At 38.7% G+C, this 27285-nt stretch overlaps 1 protein-coding gene across 1 annotated transcript in view; it reads left to right on the top strand.

Annotated features, from left to right (window-relative positions):
- The window catches only part of MAN1A1 (mannosidase alpha class 1A member 1), a gene marked incomplete at its 3' end in the record, with an annotated part of 169981 nt that extends 151697 nt beyond the window's left edge, over positions 1-18284 (top strand). The window contains exons 9-12 of the mRNA XM_084229018.1: positions 7416-7635; positions 8356-8528; positions 16474-16589; positions 18158-18284. Of these exons, the coding sequence (XP_084085144.1) occupies positions 7416-7635; positions 8356-8528; positions 16474-16589; positions 18158-18284 (636 nt within the window). The remainder of the gene's footprint in view (positions 1-7415; positions 7636-8355; positions 8529-16473; positions 16590-18157) is intronic.
- Between the last annotated feature and the right edge of the window lie 9001 nt (positions 18285-27285).

The raw sequence follows: 27285 nt of genomic DNA on the forward strand, positions 1-27285 counted from the left end.
CTTCCAGTATTATATTGAAAAGCAGTGGTGAGACTGGACATCCTTGTCTTGTTCCAGATCTTAATGGAAATGCTTTCAGCTTTTCACCATTGAGAATGATACTGGGGCCTCCCCTGGTGGCGCAGCGGTTGAGCGCTGGGTTGCGAAGCTGCCTGCAGCCTCTGCAGCGCCAGTTTGATCCTTGGCCACAGGGTGAGGGTCCCACATGGCGTGCAGGCCTTTCTGCCGCCCGCTGCTCCCCTCAGCAGTGTACTTCGTCAGTCTGCCTGTTCTGCTCTCCCCTATGACTCTGGTGAATTCTTTCGCCTCCCGCGCTTCTGACTATAGCCAGTGCTTGTATAAATAAATAAATAAATCTTTAAAAAAAAAAAAAAAGGAGAGAGAATGATGCTGGCTGTTGGCTTGTCATATATGGCCTTTATGATGTTGAGATACGTTCCTTGTATCCCAAGAATTTCAAGGGCTTTTATCATGAACGGGTGTTGCACTTTGTCAAAAGCTTTCTCGCATCTAGTGATATTATCATATGATTTTTGTATTTCTTTTTGTTGATGTGTTGGATAATGTTGATTGATTTTCAGATGTTAAACCATCCTTGTGTCCCTGGAATGAATCCTACTTGGTCGTGGTGAATTATCTTATGGTTACATTGTTGGATTCTGATAGTTAAAATTTTATTGAGGATTTTTGCATCAGTGTTCATTAGCGAGATTGGCCTGTAGTTTTCTTTTTGTGTGTGTTGTCCTTGTTCAGTTTTGGTATTAGTGAAATGTTGGCTTCATAGAACATGTTTGGTATTATCCCTTCCTTCTCAATTTTTTGGAAGAGTTTGTGAAGGATAGGCACTAATTCGTTTCTGAATGTTTGGTAGAATTCATTTGTAAATCCATCAGGTCCTGGGCTTTTGTTTTGGGGAAGGTTTTTGATTAACATTTCAATTTTGCTACCTGTAATTGGTCTGTTTAGGTGTTCTATTTCTTCTTTATCTAGCTTTGGGTGATTGTAGAGTTGTAGGAATTTGTCCATCTCCTCTAGATTGTTGAACTTGTTACCTTATAACTGTTTATAGTAGTTTCTGATTATTCTTTTGATTTCTGCTGTGTCCATTGTGATTTATCCTCTTTCATTTGTGATCCTGTTTATTTGTGCTTTCTCCCTTTTTTCTTTTGTTAGCCTGGCTATGGGTTTGTCTATTTTATTTATTTTTTTGAAGAACCAGCTCTTGGTTTCATTGATCTTTTGGATTGTTTTTTTAGTTTCGATTTCATTTATTTCTGCTTTGGTTTTTATTATTTCTTTTCTTCTACTGGTTTTGGAGTTTTTTTGTTGTTCTTTTTCTAGATCTTTGAGCTTTGAGATTAAGTTGTTTCTTTGAGTTCTTTCTTGTTTCTTGATGTGAGCCTTTATTGCTATATATTTTCCTCTTATTACTGCTTTTGCTGCATCCCATACATTTAGGAAATTGGTGTCCTCCTTGTCACTCAATTCAAAGAATTTTTTAATTTCTTCTTTGATCTCCTCATTAGTCCAGTGGTTTTCTAGTAGTGTGGGTTTCAATCTCCATGAGGTCGGAGAGTTCCTTGCCTTCTTTTCACGGTTTATTTCTAGTTTGATGCATTCATGGTCAGAAAAGATGGCTGCTATTATTTCAATCTTGGTGTATCTGTTGATGTTTGTCTTGGGTCCCAGTATGTGATTGATCCTGGAGAATGATCCGTGTGTGCTTGAGAAAAATGTGTACTCAGATTTTCTTGGGTTTAGTGCTCTAGAGATGTCTGTTAAGCACAAGCACTCTAGATCCTTTTTTAGAGCTTTAGTGTCTTTATTTATTTTTTGTCCCGTTGATCTATCCATTGTTGATAGTGGTGTTTTGAAGTCTCCCACTACGTATATGTTTTCTCTGATGTCTGTTTTAAAAGATGATAATAGTTGTCTGATATATTTCGGTGCTCCTTCGTTTGGTGAATATATGTTAATGAGTGTTATTTCTTCTTGAAGTATTGCCCCTTTGATCATAATATAGTGACCGTTGGGGTCTCTGTTTTATCTGATATAAGTATAGCTGTTCCTGCTTTCTTTTTTGGTCCATTTGCTTGAAGGATTGTTTTCTATCCTTTAACTTTGAGTCTATTTTTATCTTTTGTAGCTAAATGCATTTCCTAGAGACAGCAAAAGGTTGGGTTTTGTTTCTTCATCCAGACTGCAACTTTGTGTCTTTTTATTGAAGAGTTTAGTACATTTACATTTAGAGTTAATATTGATATGTTAGCATCTGTATTTGCCATTGTGTCTGTGTTTCCTTTGATTTTATTTATTCTTTTAATAACTTTTTTTTTTCCTTCTTTCGTTGTTATTTGTCCCTCTGAGGTTCTGGCTTTAGGACTCCTTATAGTATTTTTTTGGAGTGGAGGTTTAGTCGTAATGAAATTCCAGAGTTTCTGTTTGTCTGGGAAGGTCCTTATTCTTCCTTCATAGAGGAAAGAGAGCTTTGCGGGATAGAGTATTCTTGGTTGGCATGTCTTCTTGGAGTCTGTTGACTATGTCCCTCCACTCTCTCCTTGCCCATAGTGTTTCTTCGGAGAAGTCTGATGTCAGTCTGATTGGTTTTCCTTTGAATGTTATCTGTTTCTTCCCTCTTGTCAGCTTCATTATTTTTCCCTTGTCTTGCATTCTTGGGAGCTTTACTATTATGTGTCTTGCTGTATTTTTCTTTTCATCATGGAAGTTTGGTGTTCTTCTTGCTTCTTGTATATCAATTTTCAGCTCCTTCTTCACGTTTGGGAAGTTCTCTTCAATTATTTCCTTGAATATTGTCTCTGTTCCTACATCTCTCTCCTCTCCTTCTGGGATTCCTATAACTCTTATATTTCCTTTCCTCATGGAGTCAGATAGTTCGAAAGTCTTTCTTCGGTCTTTTTCCTTCATACTTCTCTTTCCTTTTCTGTTTTGGTTCTTTTTATTTCTGTTTCTTCATGAGTACTTATTCATTCTTCCATTTCATCTCTTCTGCTTTCATTGCTTTTCCCAGAGTTCTTTAGTGCCTCCATTAATTCTTTGATCTCCTGTATTTCTTTTATTTCCTACTTCAGGGACTCAGTTTCATTCTTCTGAGCGTTGTTTTCCTTAATGACTTCCATCAGTTTTTTCATCACGGCAATTTTAAGTTTTTTTTTTTCTGGAAGGCTCAGAGTTCTTCCAAGTCACCGTAGTTGCAAGCTGGGTTTGTTTTTGTTTTTGTTTTTGTTTTTGTTTTTGTTTTTTGTGGTGTGTCTTTTTTTTGAGGCGATGCTACTTTGCTTGTAGTTTTTCTTTTCCCTGTTGCCTGTCTTCTAATTTGCCTTAAGCATTGGGACACTGTGCCGCTGGTACTGGCTGGCATCTTTTTGGTGTGTTCTTTTGGGAGTTTCAGAAACTGACAATCCAAACAAGTCAAAAACTGTTATGCCAGAAGTCTAGTGAGGCAGTGGTACTTTGAGTATGTTAATGGTCACTGTTACAGAATCTCTCCTCCTTCTGTGTTTATTTACAAATGTGTGTCTTAAAGTCCCACAGACTTCCCTGGAGATGGGGCAGTTGGATTGCACTCTGGGTTCCAAATCTCTGGATCCTCCTCTGGACTCCAACTTCCTGCCAGGTGGAACCGGGCTTGTGGGGGCCTTCAGCTCACCTCTGACTGCACAGGGAACCTTCCCCCTCTGGCTCCACAGGGAGCCTTCTGCCAAATTCAAGCAGTCTTTATTGAAGAAAGGTCCCTGTTCTAAAATGGCACTTTGGAGACAGGCACACTCTTCCACATGCCTGGTCTGCCCTGGCCGTGGGTGCCCGCTCCCCCTCTAGGCTGGGACTGCTGGTCAGAAGGGGCCTGGCTTGGGCAAACTTCCCAGCTTACCTCTGACTCCTCCGGGAGCCTTCTGCCAGTTTCAAGCAGTCTTTACTGAAGAAAGGTCCCTATTCTAAAATGGCAATTCAGATACAGGCACATTCTTCCGCATGCCCGGTCTGCCCCAGCCCTGGGTGCCCACTCCCCCTCTGGGGTCAGACTGCTGGCCAGAAGGGGCCTGGCCTGGGCGACTTCCCAGCTCACCTCTGGCTCCTCCGGGAGCCTTCTGCCGGTTTCAAGCAGTCTTTATTGAAGAACGGTCCCTATTCTAAAATGGCGTTTCGGAGACAGGCATACTCTTCTGCGCGCCCGGTCTGCCCCGGCCATGGGTGCCTGCTCCCCCATTGGGATCCAACTGCTGGTCAGAAGGGGTCTGGCTTGGGAGAACTTCCCAGCTTACCTCTGACTTCTGGGAGCCTTCTGCAGGTTTCAAGTAGTCTTTACTGAAGAAAGGTCCCTATTGTATGGGGTGTTGGTGATTTTTTTTCTGGTCACTAGGTGGCGCCAGAGATCTCTCCTAGTGTCCTTGGGGAGCTGTTTGTTTTTAACCCCGTGGGACAGGGGAACAGAGTGGGAGTGGTGGGGAAAGCCTCAACGGCTTTAGGGTGCTGTGTTTGCCTTGTGCCCCACCGTCATGGGGATCCCACGCCCCAAATTTCGTGCCCCGGGTCTCAGTTCCAAAGCCCTCAGATCCTGGACACAGGCCGTAGCCCAGTTCAGTGTCTGCAGAAATGGCGACTTTTGCATCCCGCTCCCGTGTCCTGGCGCCAGGTTTCTGATTACTCAGTGAGGGACATTCACCTTAGTGAGGGCCCCACCGCGCATCTCCCCGCAAGCCTAGGTCACAGGCATGGGTCACTTCATTTTTCCTTTTTTAACATATAGTCTTTTTTCATTTTTCCCTGGGCAGCCTCGATCCGTGTATCCTTTTCAAGGCAATGCTTTTCCACACAAGCTTACCGGCTGGCCTGGGGCTGTTTGTAGGTCTCCGGGGGTCTTTGTTTTTCTCTAATGGTGCCCAGAGCCATTCACTCACCTCTGCAGCAAATCCTGCAGGATTCTCCACAGCTCCAGTTCACAGGTGTGGTGGCTGAAATAGTTCCTTTCCACTCACAGTCCCGCTTGATGCATAGTTTGTTCTTGTTGGTTGTTTTAGTTTTTTTGTTTTTTCCTCCTTTCTGTTGGTCGGAGAGTGCCGACTTTGTGGGTGGGGGAGGGTAGCAGGGTTCTGAGCTTTCCTCCCTTCTAGTCCTCTTTTATGGCAACTTTCTTCTTCGGGTAGTTTGCTGGCGTCACCCGTTTATCTTCCATGTCCCACTTCTCACTGGGACCTGCCGGTTTTCCTCCCTATTAACTTTTTTTTAATGGGAGATCTTACTCGCAGCATTTCCTCCTAGCCATGTTGATCCGCCCCCTTCCTTCATTTGTTTTAATTACAAAGCACTTTGAGGTTTCCACTGTCTATTTGTCCATATTGAGAGCAAAACAAGAACCCTCATTGCTGGATGTTCATTATACCGAGGTGTATTGGGGTGCCTGGTACTGGAGCAGATGATGTATTAGACATTTAGGATCCCAAAGAATTCATCAAACTATTTTTTTTCAAATATAGAAGGATGACATCACAAAATATACAATACTCTTTTTCCTAACCAATTCTTTATATGCTTGACACAATTTTTTCATTCACTAAAGACTATTTTTTCCTCCTTTATGTTTATTTACATTTTCCCTTTGCCACATAAACATTGCTTTGAAGGTCTTGGAAGTTTGTTGTAGTTTATTTTGAGAGGCAGCAACTTGGTCAGAATCATGCCAAAAAAAAATAGTACTTTATTCAGAATCCATAACAGGGTAATAATGTTTCTCTAATCCATGCTCAAAAGCTGTTACTCTTGCCATGTAGAAAGAATAATTTCTTGGGTGATGAGCAAGTATCTGCTTGGAAAACTTTATTACAGTTTGTGCTATGAAAAGTGTAAATAGCTAAGATGTTCAGTTGCATTAAATAAGAATGAAATATTAATGTAATAACTAGATCACCAATAGAATTAGCTTAACCACAGTTAATGATCACAGTAGTTTGTTCATTTATTTCTTACCATCTTGATTTCATTTCTTTATTTCTAATAAAAATGGGAAAGGTTTGATCTGTCTGTGCATTAATTTTCATTTATTCTTCTCTATCACAAGTTTTGTCTGTGTATATTATTTCCATATCTGCTTCCTAGAATTCCCTTCTTTTTCTTTTTGTTTGATGTTAGTATATCAGTCAGAGCTCTTTTCCTTCTGTGAAGTTATTGGAGGTGGGGGAGAAAGTATTTCTTCTTATAGTAAGTGGAAATTGATAATTAATTCCAAACTTCATTTTTCCTTTTTTAACATATAGTCTTTTTTCATTTTTCCCTATCTACTTTAAAGGAAAATCAAAAATGCAAGGCACAAAAAAGGTGTTTTATAAATCATTTCTCCCAAATTTACAAATTTTTTTAAAATTATTCATTGTACACTAATGTACCTTTTAATAAAATTATTTGGGAGGACTTTAATTCAAGTATCATCATGATGAAGGTGTGATTGATGATAATAAATTTTTTTATCCAGTGTTAGACACAGTAGTGACCAATTTAATAACAAAATGCTGTAGTCTCTCAGTAGACATTATTATTCCCATTTGGTGGGTGAGGCTACTCAGATTTAGGGATCTATATTACATACAAAGTTAGTAGATAGTATGTATCAGAGCAGAATTTAGGGCTAGGCAGTGTGAATCCAAACAGCTTCTCTTTTGTACTGTTTTGCTATTCACTAGAGCCTAAGAGAGCAGAAGGAAGGTAATACCACCAGCCTGCATTTTTTCCACATAATTACTGTTCTTCATCCATGTTAGTGCCTGTTCTTTATTTGTGACTGCATTTGTGAAAATGGAAATGCACCAAACCATCTATTACAGCTACACCAGTGGCCTGTCTAGGAGAAGCAGACAGCTTTTGGGGTTTGAACACTATGAGTGTTTGATCAGGGAGCCAAGCAAAACCAACATGAATGCTGGGGCCTCCCTGGTGGCGCAAAGGGTTAAGCACAGTACTGTGAAGCTGTCCACAGCCTTGGCAGCATGAGTTTGATCCCTGGCCAGGGAGGTGACCCACATGGCACAGCAGATCTCTCCGGCCTCTCCTGCTGCTCCCCTCAGCAGTATATTTCAGTAGATCAGCCTGTTCTGCTCTCCACTCTGTCTCTAGTGAATCCTCTCACCTCCTGCACCTCTGGCAGAATCCCAGTTCTTGTATGCATAAATAAATAAATCTTTAAAAAAAAATGACCAGTCCAACAGCATTAACTCTCACTAACCAGTCCAAGAAGGCATAGACTACAGGGCAAATGTAGAAAGCAGTGAGATAAAATTTCTGGTAGAACTTGATTTGTGAAATCAAACCCAAGTTGAGAATGATGTGTTTTTCTTGTTTTATTAATGTCGGGGTGCTGTTATTACAAATTTGAGAAAAGATTACAAAATGTCAAAAATTATTTTCAGGCAATCGAGACTCACTTGATCCGCAAGTCTAGTACAGGACTGACTTACATTGCAGAGTGGAAGGGGGGTCTTCTGGAACACAAGATGGGCCACCTGACGTGCTTTGCCGGAGGCATGTTTGCTCTTGGGGCAGATGACGCTCCTGCAGGCCTGACCCAACACTACCTTCAACTCGGGGCTGAAATTGCCCGCACCTGTCATGAATCTTACAATCGCACATGTGAGTACATGTTACTACTCATCATTTACAGCCTATTCCTATGTGCTCATATTTCCTTCATGAAGGAACTTTGTCATTGCTACCTTGAAAGAACAGTCACATGCCTGATGAAATGTGATGGGCATGATTAATGTCTTACAGGAACTTGTATGTTTAAGAGACTGTTTCTCTACATAAAAATATCTCCCTACCCTTAGTTTGCCAAGAAACAAAAATCCTGGCCATGTTGATGGTGCTTTATTTAGGTAAATCACAGTGGGCAGGGGGCTTTGTTCCAGGGCATAGGAAATGTTATATTTTATAAGCCTTGATTCATTTTCCCGGTATCCCCAAGAAATAGATTCAGTCTGGCTCACTTCTTATAAAATAGGAGTTTGAAGCACAAAAATTAAATTACACTTCTCATGATATAATGCCCTGGAACTCTCAACCACTGATTTTCCTACTAACTTGTAAGGCATTTCCTAGTTGCTTGCACCCACCTGGTGGTTAAACCAAAGAAAAATAAAAATCGCTGTTATTTTCTAAAATGGATTCTCTTACATAATAAAGTTTTAAGTCTGTTGAATGTTTTATTATTTGATTTTAAAACTATCCGTTAACATGATAGTTTTTGCATTTCTCTTGAATGCCATAAAGTACTTCCTAGTTGCATGTAAGTTACAGACACTGAGTGTTGTCCATGTCAGTAACACTTGTCACCCGTTGCATGTTCGTCAGTGGTGAAACTGGGACCAGAAGCTTTCAGATTCGACGGTGGTGTTGAAGCCATTGCTACAAGGCAAAATGAAAAATACTACATTCTGCGACCAGAAGTGGTTGAGACTTACATGTACATGTGGCGACTGACACACGATCCAAAGTACAGGAAATGGGCCTGGGAAGCTGTTGAGGTGATGTTTCCATCTGTTTATTGTTCTAATAGATAAATGTCTGGAAAAAACGATGAGTGATACCTACAAACCTGGCATACCAACTTTCCTATGATTTTTAAAACTTTGACCAGAACTTTTTCCATTCAAACTGTGTTTTCAATTAAACCACCTTTTATTCCTGCCTTTAACTTTGCTTTATGTTACAATGATATGCCTGCCTAGGAACTTTGATTTTGAAGGAGATCTCTAGAAAGGCATATTAGACGATTAAGTTCCCAATGACTCTAGAAATGATAACTTAATTCCACCAAGGGTTACTGGCAACTTGGGGAGAGTCATCCCAGTCTGGTGTCTATTTCAGGGTACCACTATGTGGGCTTTTATATTAATCTTTGAGCACTGAATAGATACTTGCTTTTACTTAAAGTAAATTAGCTACCTCGATTAAAATTTTAGACAGAATAGAACAACTTGGACATGAATATTTCTTCACTGGGGTCAGGTTTCTCTGAATATCTGTAAGCTTTCCATCTGTCCAATGTATTGCTTTGTCTTTGTCACCTCTTGGGTCTCTTCCTGCTGAATAGCTTCCCAAACTGACTTATTGAACAGTTTGTATGCTGGATACCAACAGTGGAGCCCTCCAGGATATGCATCAAACAATGTTTAATTTTAAAAGCTATTATTCTGAAAGGTGTAGGAGGGAATTTGGGGAAAAGAATAAGAAAATGCTTTAATAGCATTTGTACTCTCTAGCTAACTTAGGAAGTCAGCTATCTTTAAAAAACACCCATTAGGAATGACTTCTCTCAGCAAGGCTAAAATGAATACTGCCTTTGTATAAAATTGAACTCGTATCTTAGGAAACTGTTGATGAATTTTGCTTATTACTCTCTTCATGCATTGTCTGTCTTATTACTAGTGATCAGTCATTTTAAGTAATAGCAAATTGTTTTGTCTTAATAGTTTTGTTGGTTGGAATTCACATTTCTTTTAATTTCTAGATTTTCTCTGGAAAATATGTTAAAATTAAGGATCATCTGAGTTTTGGGTAGGGAATTATTTTGGTCTTCAGTAGCTCAGCAAAGTAAATGAAGCTAATACCTTACAAATATCAGTTCCCACTGAAAATATCAGGAATAGTACTTTTCATCAAATCTAAAACACCATAATTTATAAGAAGCACCATTATTTTATCTGCCAGTAGGAAAGAACACCACCAATTAAATTATGACCTGCCAATTTTAGAGATGTTAGAATGTGAAAAATGTATAACAGGGAATTGACCAAAAATAGAAAGTAAGTAAGTAAATTTGTTGCCATGTGAGCAGGAGGCTTTGGTTTGCTTGACTCTTCAGAAACTTTGTAGGATAGTAAGGTGGGCTTTATGAGTTGGTGTTTTTATCTGTTGCCCACTCTTTAGTGTGGCATATGATAGAAATTGCTTCCCTGTGTCACAACACAGTGTCTTCGTTTTTGCCACTGATAACTTCTGCTGGAACTTGAGGTGGAATGGGGAGATGGGAAGGGAAGGTGGGGGGTACAGGGAAGGGTCCCTTGCCTGTTTTAAAGCGCAAAAATCATAGCAGGTGTGGTAGTGTCTAGTTGCTGTGTCCCATTATCTTATCACCACATATGCCCCATCACCCCCATGCCTCCCTCCCCCTATTCAGGGTGCTAGCATGTGGGCAGTGTCACTTCCAGCTCCCAGTGCCCCTCAGCTGTTGAGACTCAGAGCTGCTTCCCAGACAGGTGACTGGGGAGTTAACAGCTTCAGGGCAACCTTCACCCATAAGGTTTTGGAGCCATCCCTCGGGTTTTGGAACTGATGGACAGCTATCCCAAACTTCCCCTTCTTTGAAGAATAATTCTGAGTTGCATTCTACCCACTACCTCAGAGGGTTTCCAGCAGGAACGAGCCTCCGTAGAGTACATATTCCACTTGCTCTTCCCTCTTCCCAGCTTACTCTCCCCACACGATCACCTCTGGTATCACCTCCCCAGTAAACTTTATTCATCCAACCCTTGTCTCAAGCTCTGTGTTAAAGGGAACCCAAACTGAAACATTGGGACTCTTAAAATTCATCTCGATCCACACTTCCACTTAATTTGTATCTTTGCCAGATGAGTAGTCCTCATCAATTCAAGAACCTTACAGCAAAGAGGAGTATACTGCCTAATAGTATACTAATTATCCATTTTTTAATATCTGAAAGTTCCAGAAAGTTGTTCCTTTTGAAACCAGAATTTACTGTGTTCTGTGCACTGGGGGGCGCCGAGGGGAAAAAATTCCTTCTCTCTACTGTGTTTCAACTCTTCTGTTAGCTGAAGACGGAACATTCTGCCAGCTGTTCCCTCTTCATATTCCATTTCCCTCTGCCTCTTCATGACATGGTTACTATTTGTGAGGTCTCTCAGGGCTGAGCACTGTGACTTAAGCAACTCTCCTCTTAGTGTTGTTGCCCAGCCTGCACTCAAATTTGTTCTTTTAATAGATTTATACAACCCTGGCTTATGTTAACACCATGATACAGCAACATTAGCTACTCCTGAGATAACTCATTTATTCCTTAGTTACTTGTTTTCGCCCATACTTGCAGATTGCAAAGTATGTCAGCCACATTCCTGTCTTCTAAGAAAGCACACCTTTCCCAGTCTTCTTCATTGATACACATAATGAATCTGTTTTCTTTGTCTTAAGTAAGTTTTTTAATAACAGTGTCAAACAAGATATGAAAATATATAATCCACCAGTGAAGACTGAGCCTGCCTTCACCATGGTCAGCAAGTCATAGGTGCTCACGCACCTGGGAATATAACTCAAAAGAATGCTTGCTTTGTCCTCAATAATGTTGTGAATGACTTGATTAAATTCCTCCCAATTGAACATGTATAATTAATTTTGGATAAAGCTCATACTGTAAGTTATGCATATTCATATGTAAGTAGTAAGTACAGATTATATATGATCTGTTAATGTAGACACATGTAATCTTACAGCTGGCCCATGGTGGCAAGGAAGTCTTATAAAGGGACTTTTCTTCTTCCTTGTGTGTATACACAATTCTTCCTAGTCTTCCAAATCTAACATGGGATGTTGTGGCTCTCAGAGAATGATCTAAATTCCCATTTCCTGCTTCTATTTCCCAGCCTTGATCCTGATTTCTAGACTCTCTTTGATATGTCTGGTTTTGTGGTGTTAGGGATAGGGTGGAGGTTGGGAATTTTATTTTCTTATTTTATTGAGGTGACAATAACAACACAATATATATGATTCAGGTGTATAGGCTCACAGCTCTTAAGATGTATGTCACCATGCTACACCTACCACCAAGGCCTAGTTTTCTGTGTTCTGCCCTTGAGGTCAAACCAAACTCAGGCAGTCAGTCATTGTAACCCGGTTCCCTGGGATCCACTCTTACAAATCTCTGTAGATAACTGTCTACCTAACCTCGTAGATAAGAGAATACTTTTCTCAGAGTGATACTTTCTTCCTTAGACTTTAACTCATGCTGAAACCACACAATGCCAAGTGGAACCCAGGGACCCTGAACTGTTAAGAGAAAAATCCATTTTTCCTATTCTAAGGGCCTACCATCCATGTACACAAAGGCAAAGAAAACAGACTCTTGGTGTACTCAAAGATCTTTCATTGGTGTGAAAGTTCAAAGAGCATAGACAGAAAAAGAAAAGATTTCAAATAACAGAGTCCAAATCAAACTCTAAAAAGTACTCATCTCCTAATGGGCAAATGCCTAGCCACACAGTCTAGTCCAGGAATGGGGCAACTGAAGCCCAAAAGCGCCAGATCAAATCCGAGGCATCTACCAGCAGGAACCACACAAAAGGGGTTAGGAAGTCCCAGAGAGCTGGGATGGAGAGAGAGACCCAAAATTCAAAACGTACCCATACAATCCACAAAGTGACAATAACAACTGCCATTGTCTCTGTCAAAATCCTAAAGCCACCAGGATGAAGGCTCAAAAGCAGCCTCTCCACCTGTCTCATATCTAAGTGTCTCTCCTTCTTCCTTCGCTGTACCTCTAATATGTATCAGCTTTGTTCCTTCTTGCCCAACTTCAGACAATCAGGAAAAACAGTTCATGGAATCCAGTGATTTGTAATCCAGGGCTGCTGGATGTAAGTGGGAGCAGGGAAAATGTCTCCTATTTCCTGGGAATGGAATAGGAATAGCACAGTTACAGAGATGTGTTTTGTAATGGTGCTGCTTGCTGTTCTCTTACCTTTCTGTCCCCTGCACAAGTATAATAACTTAGGGGTCAGACTTGTCTCTCCTTTTGTTTAGAGTCCAATCATTTAAACATCTTCCTATCCTCTATTGGCACATCCCAGTTACACATGCCCCTAATACCAGCATTTATGTCAAATTGAAGTGGTCCCCCTGCCTAGAGCCTGAGAGTCCCAAGAACAGACTATCGTGAATTGATGTTCTGATCTGACTGCACTGCAGAGATACCTGTGTGCTTCCACCAGGATCTACAGTAAAGCTGAACTCTGTATCTGGGATACGAGAGGGCTGCCTGTCCCAGCTTCATGCTCCTAAATTCCAAAATTAGAGTACTGACATGAAGATTTTTCCTGACTGGAAATTTTAAAATGCCTCCTTCTACTTTATTTCTTCTTTTTCTTTTAATTTATCAAAAGCCTCAAAAAACAAACGTGGCCGTGCTTCTCCAGAACTCTGAAAGATCCCTGACACTGTGCTAAGCATGCCTTCATCTAGCTTTTTCTTACTATAGTCCCATGTTGAGAAAGGGAATGCTGCTTGGAGGCCAGAGTTAGGAAGAGTAGAACTGGGATTTGCTCCTTCCCTGGACATTTATTTGTTTGTTTGTTTGTTTGTTTGTTTGTTTGTTTGTTTAATTTATGCATACAAGAACTGGGGTACAGGCCAGAGGTATAGGAGGTGAGAAGATTCACCAAAGACAGAGTGGGGAACAGAACAGGTAGACTGACTGAAATACACTGCTGAGGGGAGCAGCGGTGAGACAGGAGAGGTCTGCTGTATCATCTGGGTAGCTCCCTGGCTGGGGATCAAACTCATACTGCAGTAGCTGCGAATAGCTTTGTAGGTTGCGTCCTAACCCCTTGCACCACCAGGGAGGCCCTCCCCTGGACCTTTGGATTGCAATCTGGGCTATCATGGCTCATCACAATAGGGCTGTGGGAGAAAAAGAATGAGTGGGAATGAGCTATAAAGAGGGAAATTGATGGGACATTGTCTTTTCCTATGACAAAAGACAGCACATAGAGAAATTTCTGTAGAAGGAAGGGCCAGCAATTTATCATGCTGATCCTCTCATTTGTTATCACCAAAGAATTTCAAGAGACAAACTAAGAAAAAGTTTTGTGGTTAAAATCTTTTTTAAGAACTGTCTGGAACTAGGATTCCATTATGTTTAGTAACAACAAACTTGCCCATTTCTTCTAAATCTGGATTTCTTTCTGTTTTCACCAAGAATTTTTTACTAACTCTATTTTGACTTTTTGTCAAAAAGTCTTTTTATCAGAAAAGGAAGAAAGGGGAAAAAAAAACAGAAGTTTAAAGTTCCTTCAGGCTTTCCTCCACTTGGCTCATGTCTGAAACTTAGAGAATAACAGAAGCATTTTTTAATTGATTGTTCTTGTTTTCCCAGGAGCTTTTAAAAGTATCAAATCAGGAGATATTTACTTTATTCATGTAGCTTGCCAGTTAGAGTTTCTTTAACCTGATTGCTAAATGCTTCTCCCCATGGTCCCGTGCTCTCTCCCTTCTGCCCTCCAGTCTAGTGTGCAAAATCAATATCCTCATTATCAGTGTCTGCAGATGGAAGTGGGGCTCCCCACGCCATGCGTGGCCTGCTCCTGCTTCCTGCCTCCTGCCTCCCTACCCTCTTGTTGGGTCTATACACCTTAAAGCTCTGTTTTCCTCCAAAGCTCTTTTCTAGCAAATGAAAATTTTTCTCAACTGAATGACAAGGTCTGTATCTTCTTGGTAGTTGGGGAAAATAGAAGAGAAATGGGATATATTATACTTTTTTTTTTAAGATTTATTCATTTATGCATACAAGAGCTGGGGGACAGGCCAGAGATGAGAGGGGGTGAGAGATGCCAGGGGTGAGAGGACTCACCAGAGACAGAGTGGGGAACAGAATAGGCAGACTGACTGAAGTACATTGCTGAGGGGAGCAGAGAGCAAGACAGGAGAGGTCTGCTTCGCCATGTGGGTTGCTCCCTGGTGGACCAGGGATTGAACATATGCTGCAGGGGCTTTGGATTGCTTCATGGTGTGGTGCTTAACCCCTTGCACCACCAGGAAGGCCCATGGGATATAATTATACTTATAAAAAAAGAAGGGCAGGACCTCCCCGGTGGCACAGCGGTTGAGCGCTGCGCTCGAAGCTGCCCGCAGCCTCTGCAGCGCTTGTTCGATCCCCGGCTGCCAGCAAGGGTCCCACATGGTGCGCAGACCTATCCTGCCGTGCCTGCTGCTCCCCTCAGCAGTGTCCTCCGTCTCTCTGACTGTTCTGCTCCCCGCTCTGGCTCTGGTGAATTCTCTCACCCTCCCGCGCTTCTGACTGTGCCCAGTGCTTGAGTAAATAAATAAATAAATCTTTAAATATGTATATATATTAGTTGAAAATAATTTTTAAAAAATAGAGGGGCAAGGTTATGAGAAAAGTGAAAAATAAGTAAATGATCTGTAACTTTATCTTGTTAATATTTTCTATATTTTATTTTTTAAGATTTATTTATTTATGCATACAAGAACTGGGGTACAGGCCAGAAGTGTGGGGGCTGAGAGGATTCACCAGAGACAGTGGGGAGCAGAACAGGCAGATTGACTGAAATAGACTGCTGAGGGGAGCAGCAAGCGAGTCAGGAGAGGTCTGCTGTACCATGTGGGTAGCTCCCTGACTGGCTGGGGATCGAACTTGTGCTGCAGTACCTGCGGATAGCTTCATAGGTTGTGTCTTAACCACTTGTGCCACCAGGGAGACCCCCTGTTTTCTATATTTTAAATATTAGAGTTTTGGTCTTAAAGTTTATCATTTTGTCCACATTTTACAAATTAGGAACAAATTATGTGACTAATAGGATTAGTGGGATGTCAATGAGTAGAAAATAACTTTCCTAGGCAGGAATATGGCCAGTAACTAGGTAAGCACTATAACTTACAAATACAAAGAGCAGTCGCTTAATGGCAGCTGACAAAGTGGAAGGCAAGTGTTTCAGGTTGTTACCTAAAGTTTCATTCCCACACTGCCCAGACCCATCTCTTCCAAATATTCATTTTAGTCAGCTAACTACTATAGGAATGTAGTGTCATTTCTCTCTAGATAATAGCCAGTAGATTCATCCCATCTTCTTCCATCCCAGACTAAAGAAAAACAAACATGTTTTAGAAATATATGTTTTTCTAACTGCCTTCTATCTTCTTTTACCTGTCACCAATACCACTAATGAGTATATCTCTATCAACTTGTAAGAAATAAGTAGGATACTCTGATTACAGTAGCAACTGTTTTGGTCCAGTACACTTTCTCAGGCAGTAGTTTATAATCACAATTGGTATTAACAATATCTCTAGAGTAGAGGTCAGTATACCTTTCCTGGAAGGATCATACCAACTATTCCACTCTGCCATTGTAGCAAAACAGTCACAGATGGTAGACACGATTTAGAATGTTGTCCATAGTTTGAACAACCCTTCTCTTTGTCATAGAAGGAAATGGTAAAAATCAACTGACAAAAATTCCAAATTGAGATATATTATCCTTATGACCTTCAACTTTATTTGCATTTACACTTTCTGATTTTGTAAATTTTCACCTAAAATTTGTAATCCGTCACTTAATTTGAATCCCAGTTTTTTGAATTTGACAATATAACTGTAAAAATTAGTGACAAGCTGTTTACTGAAATGTGACTATTTTTCCCCTTCTTCTTTGTAATAATTTAGGCCCTGGAAAGTCACTGTAGAGTGAATGGAGGTTATTCAGGACTAAGGGATGTGTACCTCAAGCATGAGAGTTATGATGACGTACAGCAGAGTTTCTTCCTGGCAGAGACACTAAAGTAAGTAGTGACCGATTTAGCTCTTCTGCCTGCCCACTTTTCTACCAGGTTGTTTTCCTCTTGTTAAATTACTTGTGTGAGTTCTTTGCAGAATTTGAGGATTCTGTGATGTGCAAATGTTTTCTCCTATTCAGTAGGGTATCTTTGTTTTAATGATAGCTTTTTGTTGTTGTGCATAAGCTTTTTAGTTTGATGTAGTCCTATTTGTTCTTTGTTTTTGTTTTTGTTTTTGTTTTTTTTTGCTTTTGTTTCCATTACCATTATAGTCAAGTCCCAGAAGACATCACTGAAGTTAATGTCATGTAATGTTTTGCCTGTTTTCTTCAATGTATTTTAGGGGTTCAAGTCTTACATCTAATTCTTTTATCCACTTTGCATTAATTTTTGTGTATAATGTGAGAGTGTTCTAGTTTCATTCTTTTGCATTTGACTGTCCAGTTTTCCCAACACCATTTGATAAATAGAATTTCCTTTCTCCATTGTATACTTTTGACTCCATTGTCTTGGTTTAACTGTCCATATAAATATAGGTTTATTTCTGGTCTTTCAATTCTATTCCATAGGGCTGTGTATTTGTTTTCATTCCAATATCATACTGCTTTGATTACTATTACTTTGTGTTATAATTTAGTGTGGGAGCCCAATACCTACATTCTTTTGTCACATTTGCTTTGACTCTTGGGGATATTTTGTGCTTGCTCTATTTCCTTGAAGAATGCCATTGGAATCTTGACAAGGATTGCATTGAATCTGTATATTGATCTGTGTAAGATGCTCATTTTAACACAACTAAAACACTGTAAACCAAGGTCACAATTTTAACACACCTAAAACACTGTAAACCAATGATACCTTAGTAAAAATAATAATTTAATTTTAAAAAAAGGATGAGGCTGGAGCATATGGGTAGATCTTCTTTGCAGATTTCTTTATCATGAACACATTCAAACAATGTCAAGAATTACTTAAGAATGCCACTCTACCTGCAATAATTGCAATTGTGTTTTCAGTTATTTGAAGGATGCCCCTTATTAGTGGGGAGATATGTTATACATTCCAAGAACCCCCCAGTGGATGCCAAAACCTATGCATACTATGGTTTTTTCCTATACATACATAACCTATGATAAAGTCTTAATTTATAAACTAGGTACATTAAGAGATTAACAATAATAACTAATAATAAAGAAGAACAGTTATAGCAATGTACTATAATAAAAGTTATGTGAACATTGCCTCTCTGTCCATCATTTTCTCAAAATCTATACTATATATTATTGTTAGGTCACAGGTCAACACAGGTAACTGAAACTAAGGAAAGAAAGACTACAAACAAGGAGAGAGATGATATATAAGTTTAAGACATGGGAATGCTTTGTATATGCTCATACACTAATATTAAAGCACGGAGTAGCTACTTCGCTCATTAACTAGCATATCCCCTCACAGTTTTGCTGTTTCCATGGCTCACTATAGAATGGAGATATTGATGTGGTTTTTGATGAATCTTTCTGGTTTCAATGCCTGATATGATTTCTCAGACCTCATGATCTTGTTTCTCTCTCCAGATATTTGTACTTAATATTTTCTGATGATGACCTTCTTCCACTGGAACATTGGATCTTCAATACCGAGGCACATCTTCTCCCTATTCTCCCTACAGATAAAAAGGAAGTTGAAATCAATGCAAAATAAAGACATTTTATATTTTATCCTGCTCCATTCCCTTCACTGCATACCTTAATAATTCCTTTTCTGGTATTCAGGCACATGATGAATTTTTATTAATAGTTCTGTGATTATTCTAAGTTCTAAAATTGTTTTGCAGTCATTTGTGTTCATTGTTATAGGCATAGATGGGACCTAAATTCCTTATCGTATCTTTATTATTGAGTCAGTAGACCACATGTTTTACCTTTTTTAAAATAAGCTATTGTCTCTGAAGTTCATGAAGGTGTAGTAGTACCATTTTTATTACACTTAATACAATGGTATACCAATGACCTCTTAATTACAATTTTGATTTGACTGCAAAACTTTTTCCTCCTCTATGAGGAGATGATGTCTGCTTTAAGCTGTAATGTTTTGCCATGTTGCAAAAAGCCATAATAATAAATTAAATATTAAAAAAAGCTTTTCCTTTTCAATTTCATGTTAATCTGGTTTGTCTATCCACCAGAGACAGATCTTATAACTGTGACAGCCTCCTTATGCAGGTCTATCATTATTTGATAGAATATCTCCTAAAATACTTTATTCACATTGTAAATCAAATTAGAATGTCATCCCAAAAGGATAATCTCGTGTTGACCTCATTTCATTGGCACCACCGTGCATTTTTGTTGGTTAATTATGTTAGTGTTTCCTAATTTGTGAATTAGTTCTCAAATTTTACTTTATATGCCCTCTGTCATTTCTGGATCATGTACTGGTTAATTCTTCCATACCCTACCACAAAGTGAGGTAGCTTTCAAGTTTTGCAGAGCTCTGCTATTACTGATTTATATTTTTTAAAGAGAAATAGTATGACTTTTAGTGTATTTGCTTTTGCTCTTAACTGAATATGTGAAGAAATTGGGTCTCTCTAAAGAAAGTGTGTATCATAGGACTTTTACTTTGCATTTCACCTTTTTTTTTTTTCCTTGAGAAATAATATCTTTGCATTTGGGTCAGATTTTTCAGATTCGAAAGGCCTTTTTCAATTCTAGTAAATTAATCCATATCAATTTATGGAAGCAGGATTTAACTCTGAAAGCTTTGCTAATGTATCTATTCATGGTCAATTGAAGAAAAGCTAATAAACTTTTAGGCTAAATGAAAATATAGTATATTTTGTCTGGTTAAATTCAACATAGAGTTGCCAACTTACAAGCAATATTATGTTTCTTCATACTATTGTTTTGAAACTGTAAATGGGTTTCCCAACAATAGATTTGGTAACACTGCGTTTTCTTTTCAGATTGACGCACATTATGTATTTCCATGAAAGGGCTATATGATGATGCAGATACAGAGGTATAGAGACTATCACCTGCATTTTCAACCAACACTGGTCAGCTTGATCAGAGTAACCCCTTGAATTAGGTTGAGGTATATGAAATTGCTGCATTTGTTCTTCCGAAGCTGTCCAATATCAGCAAATTTTTGTGGTTCAACCTAATACTATTTAATACACTTATTTTCTTAGCTCTCAATAGACTTACTAGTTTTAGCTGTTTCTTTTCAAAGTATCTTAAAAGAGGTCTTTGTCTGAAAGGACCATCTTGTGGGCTTTTTTTTTTTTTTTTTCATTTTTGTTCATTGGTATGTGTCAATGAATAAATCAATAAAATTAGTAAACACGCACCATTATTGCAATGTGTTTCTGTGACCCAGAATAATTTCTTTGATGCATATCTTCAGCTCACCTTATGAAATGAATAGATAGAAAAGTTCTTTTCCCCAGAACTTACAGACAAAATATAAAAGATTATTGCCAAAATTGGGCCATCTGTATTCAGATTATAATTTTTACATGAATGTCCTTAGACTAGCAATTTAAAATTATTTTCTTTGCTTTTCAATTTAAATTGAAAGAGCACAAAGATGATATTTATTTCTACAACAGATAGGATATTAAATTCGGGTGTGTATACACTGCTTTCTAAATGTACCTTTGTGTCCTGGTGTGAACAGGCAAGATTGTATTGCATATTGCTCTGCCAGAGTGCAATAAAGGTTTTTCAATTCTGAACTTTTTTTTTTTAACATAAGTCTCAAAACACCAAAAATGTATACCAGATAAGATTAATGTTATGGTGATGTAATTTAATTATAGTTTGTGTTAATTATTTTAAGCAACTAAAGCCCTTAGGTAGATACTGCCTTTTATTCATTTATAGCAAAACTGTGCAGTTAAGTTTACATGTATATTTACATCCTGAAAGGTGAAAAATTCAAGCAGCATTTAGTTTTGATTTTCTGCATATGTTTTGAATACACTTTGTGCAATTACTATTAAATATATAAGTTGCGTGGCAATTTACAGAACTCAGCGATGTTTTTCATTACTCATGTATTACCCGTTCTTTACATTGATTGTTTTTGATTTGTACATAACTCCATTCTTATCACTTCCAACTTTATATAAATCCCTAATGTTATAGGAAACATAATAGATTGATGCATAATTTTTAAAAACTATATTTGTAAAATTTCTCTATTGTGAATAAAGCCTTTTAATATACCTCCTCATTTGTTATGTTTTTCTCCCTTTAAGTATGCTTTTATATATGTAGGGATGAGTACAAACAGTTGCAATGGAATATTGAATCCTAATAGTGATTCCATATCAGACCCAGAGAATTTTGACCAGGAAACTGAAAGTTGACATAAGTGGAGCCATTTTTAAAATGGAGCCAGGCAGCTATTACAGTGAAACTGCGTTACCTGTTTTGTTTGAACTGGGTCAAAGAACTTTGGATTGGGCCTAAAGCAGTTGCTTTAAGGAACTATCAAGCAAACAATTGCTTGAGCAATGATCCAAATCACAGAGACTGATGATCATGGATTTTTTTTTTGCCAGAGGATAGAATCAGTACCAATTATGAATAGCTATGATAGTTTAAGCTTTTTAACACTAATTTACTCTTTTCTTTAACCATTTACCTTTCCTTCCTCTTTTTCTCTATATAAGAAACCCCTGGCTTTTGTTCTTGGGGAGATGGAAAGTAGAACACTATTTGGGTTTTCTATGCAGATCTGTCACCTCAAATTGCAGTTCTTCTATGCCAGATAAATGCACTTTGCCTTTTTAATTGCAAGCTGAATTGTTAGATTGACAAAATATACCCCGTTAAAAATTTTTATTGCAAATGATTTCACATATACAGGCTTCGTTAATCAAAAATCTCTATTAGGAATCTAACATGTTCAACACCAGGGCATGTAAGGTAGAAAATGGGATTTGGTGTCAGAAGTAGCATAAAATAAAATATGATTCTTGTCCTTAAGTTTACAATCCAATCAAGGAGATCAGACACCCAACCTCTTAAACCCCAAACAAGACAAAATGGCATTTAATTCTGATAAATGACAAGTTAAATTATACCATAGAAGTTTAGGGGAGCTGGAGGTCACTTGAATTTGAGAGGTCAAAAATACCTAGTAGAAAAGTGAGAACTTACAGTACAGAAAAGCTTGCAGTGATTTTGAAAAAGTCTAGGGTTTTCAAATTCATGTTGTACTTTTTAGAATATTTCAGAGTTTGATTACTGTTCTCTTTGCCTAGAAATACCGTTTCTGGTACCTTTATGGTTCATTCCCTACTTTATTAAGGTTCAGTTGTCACCTTATCAGAATGGCTTCCATGACAAACCAATTTAAAATTCCCCATCATTCTTTGTCCCTTAATCTTTTATTTTCTACTTAGCATTTGTTAGATTACACCTTTATCTCCTTGTTGTTTTTTTTTTCAAGATTTATTTATTTTTATACAAAAGCTGGGGTACGGGCCAGAGGCGAGGGAGGGTGAGAGGATTCACTAGAGATAGAGCGGGGAGCAGAACAGGCAGATGACCGAAATACACTGCTGAGGGGAGCAGCGGGCAAGACAGGAGAGGTCTGCGCACCATGTGGGATTCTCGCTGGCCGGCTGGGTTCGAACTGGCACTGCTGAGGCTGCGGACAGCTTCACAGCAGCGTGCTCAACCACCTGCACTACCAAGGGAAGCCCTCCTTGTTTTTCAATGTTTGTCTAATACCTTAAAATTTAAGCCCCATGAGAAAGTCACTTTATTTGGCCTCCCTACCTCTCATCTCCAGTGCTGAGATGAGATGGCATCCTGCACTTGGTGAATAGGCGAATGACCTTTCTGTGGCTACTTGCAAATGTCTTCAAATAAAGAGTAATTTATTTTCAAAATGTTAATTACTGGTATTACATAACATGCTACTGTTACATATAAATAATCATAAGAATGGGTGATATAATTATTGTCACTTGTATAGTTGTAAGAAAATAGAGTAAATTTATGTTTGGAATCAATTTTCAACCAACAAAAATTTTGAACCACTTTTAAAGTGGTTCAAAGTACCATGTAAAAATACACAAGAAATATAAGTCATGTTTTCTCTAATATAGTTTTTTTAGTAGACTATTTGAATAATCTAGTATCATTTTCTATGATTTAATCTCATGGGTCCGTGCTCAATGATTTCAACAGCATCAGGCAAAGGAATTGTTTTTTCACTCAACACAGAGCTAGTCAAATGGGAACCTTCTGAATTCAATTATTTGTAACACAAGTGGTATTGGCTACATTACTCTGTTTATGACAGAATTATTAAAAATGATTCTAAGCATAATTTTTATTTATACTAATTAACCATCCTCACAGAGATGACAGTTTGGCAATCAATATATCTCATTTCTGATAATTATATGTAGGCAATTGCTTAAATTTTTAAGTAAAGTTAACAGGATAAATCTGTTTTCATTGAGGAATAGAGTTCATATATCTAATTGCCATTCCAGCTCCCTAGGTTATGGCTAAAATGTGAGTATAGGGAGGGAATCTTAACCTTTTTAACTAATTTAATGATCCAAAGACTGATTTCTGTTTTTTCCTGGTTCATTCCATCCACACTGGCCAACACATGAGTCATAATCTTAAAGACATATTTGCCAGGCATCAGATATGCATATAAAGTATAAGAGTTACAAGGAGGCTAGTCAGCATTTAGTCCAACTCATTTTAAATATTTGAAAACTGGGGCATTTTCCCGAGGTCAGGAAATGTTTTCCACCCTTGCTGTATGTGGCCAGGCTTGGGGATTTGCTAAAAATTGTGCTGAAAAAAAAAAAAAAAAAAAAAAAAAAAAAACACTAGATGAGAGCATACCTTGCAGTCAACCAGCTACTGCAAAATAACCAAGTTCAGAGTTCACCCTTGGAAATCGGTCTAGACTGTTCATGAAGGTGTGCACTACATCTCATCTATTTCTGAATCTCTTGTGAGTCTTGTTAAAATGCAGTTTCCAGAGTGTTGGCCTAAATTTAGCAAGTCACAAGTGTGGTGGGGCCCTGGAATATCCATGTACCACTAGCTCTTATTATTACTCCTCTTAGTACTACAATTGGAACCACGATTTTAAATTATAGATAGGTGAAATTCCCAAGACCAGCAGAGAAAATAATGATTTAACTGGCAAGTTATAACAAGCATATGTACCTTTTCTTGTGTTTTAGTTTCTACTTCAAGTTTTAAGCACAACAACTTGAAACATAATTTGGATCACTGCAACATAGAGCTATTCTTTCACAGAAAGTTTTCTGAGCAATAAACCATATGCCTAAATCTTTTAGAAATGGATTCACATTGGATTTTTAAACTTATTCTTTCTTATGAGGGACTCTCAAAAAGTATTAACTTCAATTACCTCTGTTTTTTATACAGTGACTGTTCTTTTGCTTTCTTTTCCAAATAGCTGCTTTTAAAGTCAGTTCTTAAATTATTTCTTCTGTTCTTGTTGAATTTTAACATGACTGTCACTTACACAGACTGCATAGAGTTCCTAGTTCAGCCATGTGTCATATAAATACAAGATATTCTTGGAAATGACCCCTGAAGAGCACCTTCATTTCCGTCCCCATCCCTGATGTTTTTACATTCCTTGCAATGCTAATCACCGAAGATTTGTCAGCTTGCCATTATTATGATCACTTTGAATCCCCTTAAAACATGCCATTCCTTACTGAATAAATTAATGTAAATTTGTATTACAAATCCATTTAATTCCCTAGTGAATGCAAATTACCATGAAACCTTAGAAAACAGTGATAGATGTAAAACTTGAAAAAAAACTTTTTCACACACTGGGATATTTTGCCTTAGGCTATGAGCACATATTAATACATAAGTTTGTAAGCAGGCCCATAAAGTGTACTGTTTTTCAAATTGCATTTTCCAAAATGACTGACACCTGAGAGATTTTGATTTTCGTTTGGGTTTGTTTTCTCATTCTCTTAGGAGAAACAAGTGAATGAGCTTCATTCACAGAATCTTTGGGAACTTTTCCTGACTCTCCAACTCTTTTGGAGTTAGTTCTTTGTGGGAAGTGGAAACACGTGGCTTAGAAACAGGATGGGAGGCCACCACACCAACGTCTGAAGGCAGGTCCAATGCTACAGTTTCCATTTCATGCACATGACCACTTTGTTGTGACTTAAAGCCTCTGTCTACTAAGTGACAGAAAGAGAACAAACTCTTCCTTTTTTGTGAAAAATCTTACTGTTAGGGGAAAGGAACAAACTCCACACAGGTTTTATGGACTCTACCTCCACTCCAGACCAAAGCCATCAAGACTACAAATCCCATCATCACTGAAGGGAGGGTTGCTGGGACCTGAGGGTGGAGTTAAGCAGCCAGGCTTGGTATAAAACCAGACATGTGGGCCTTGGGGCTTTCTCTTGGCCTCACAACTCCTGGCTTTTCGCCAGCTCTCAGTGTGCCATTGGGATTCCAGGTCAGTGGAACTGGTAGGACGCATTCACGAATTTATTTCCCTCTTTTTCTCCCAGAGTTATTTATTTCTTCATTTCCCCTGGTTTGTAAATCGGCCACAAGATTTGCACACACCTTTTTGTGTGTGCCTGCAGTTGAGTATTAATAAGTCCCTTTTAAGCGCACAGGTGAGGACCCACAGTCAGGCAACCCATTTCATATAGGGGTTGCCCTGCAACAGTACCACCATTCTGCCATGCAATACAATGCTTCAACCTCATGAGTTAAATAACCCTAATATATTTCTCTGGTATTCACACAACTCTTCTATCTTGCTGTTGCCAAATTAATAACCTTGTGACTTACATAGTCTTCTAGGAGCTGCAAAATTATATACAGTTGAACAGCTCCATTATAATAAATTAAACTCCTCTAGTCTCTTTTCCTTCTATGATGCAGTCCAGAAGGGTTGATGCTGTTGGGCTAGTGGGAAGTTGACTTCACTAAGAATCAAGGCAACTGTGTTCTAAACTTAGCTCTGTTATTAACTTCTGTGCGATTTGGAACAAGCACTCCAAGTCTTCCTATCTCAATTTTCACATGTATAAAATGAGCCTAGGGGTTGAAGCAAGCTTATGAATTGAATGATGACAACTCCCACTTTTTTTAAGAATGAGGTTTTCTTTTAGCATTTATAGAAGAAAAGGAGGTCAACCTGCTTAATTGTTGTATTAGTGTGTGACCAAGGCCCCAGGGGCCCAAACTGTTAATGAGCGCACATTTTAAAAGGAGTCCAGTCACTGACTACACGAAAGGCAAAGGAAACAGACTCCTAGTGTAAAAGATTTTTAACAGAATTGGTGGAGAAAGAGAGAGGAGACGGGATTTAAAATAATATTTTTCCCAATAAAGCTCACAAAATTACCACCGTTTTGCCACAAATCCCAAATCTAAGGTCACTTCTGGTGGGGAACCTCAAGCAGGTTTAGGCAGATCCCAGGAGCAGGGGCAGAAGGAGATATCCAAAACTCAAAATATACCACAGGATCCAAGATGAAGTCAAGATAATGGCTGCCACTGCCTCTGCGAAGGACCAAGAGCAGCCTCCCCACCTCTCTTACCCACATGTCGCTACATGTGTCTCTTCCATATGACTCCTCCAAATCCCCCTTTGTTTTACCCCTCTCTATATATCCACCTTGCTACTTTCCAGCTTCCCCCACACAGAAAGTCCAGTTTCTGGCATGCTGGGACTTATGATGTAAGGTGGCTGCATGTAAGTTCGGATGAGGAAAATGGCATGCCCCCTTCATGGAGGTGTATCTGTTACAGTCGCACTGGTAAGAATACTATTATCAATTGTGTCATTGGTGTATTCAAATCACCCAGTGAAAATAAAACACTGACCATAAATTATGAACTCCTTTTATTTTTTTTTCATTCCTTCTTGCCATTTTTTAAAATAAATTTTATTTTTATATTCCCCATACAATTGCAATCCCCTTATTTTGACCCCAATCCCTCCCCTCCCCGCCCCCCACCACCCATAGAGTGTCTCTGGTTCATAGTTGTTTGTTGATTTTGATTATCACTTTCTTATAGTTATTCATTTTCCTGGTCCCTTATTTAAGTTTTCTAGATTCCTGCTATGAGTGAGACCATCCGGTATTTTTCTTTTTCTTTCTGGCTTATTTCGCTGAGCATGATCCCTTCCAGCGCCATCTATGTTGCTGCAAATTGCATGTGTTTATCTTTTTTGATTGCTGAGTAATATTCCATGGTGTATATGTACCACATCTTCTTGATCCAGTCATCTATTTTTGGGCATTTGGGTTGTTTGCAAAGCTTAGCTATTGTAAATAGTGCTGCTATAAACATGGGGGTGCAGGTGTTCTTTGGAATTGATGTTTCTGTGTCCTTTGGGTAAATACCTAGGAGTGGAATTGCTGGATTATATGGAAGCTCTATGTTTAGTAGGTCCAGAAATCTCCACACAGCTCTCCATAGTGCTTGGACCAGTTTGCACTCCCACCAACAGTGCAGGAGAGTTCCTTTTCCTCCACACCCTCGCCAACATTTGTTGCGAGTTTTTTTAATATGTGCCATTCTCACTGGTGTAAGATGGTATCTCATGGTAGTTTTGATTTGCATTTCCCTGATGACAAGTGATGTTGAACATTTTTTCATATGTCTATTGGCCATTTGCATTTCCT

Source organism: Talpa europaea, assembly GCF_964194135.1.
Source record: "Talpa europaea genome assembly, chromosome: 2".
NCBI lineage: Eukaryota > Metazoa > Chordata > Mammalia > Eulipotyphla > Talpidae > Talpa > Talpa europaea.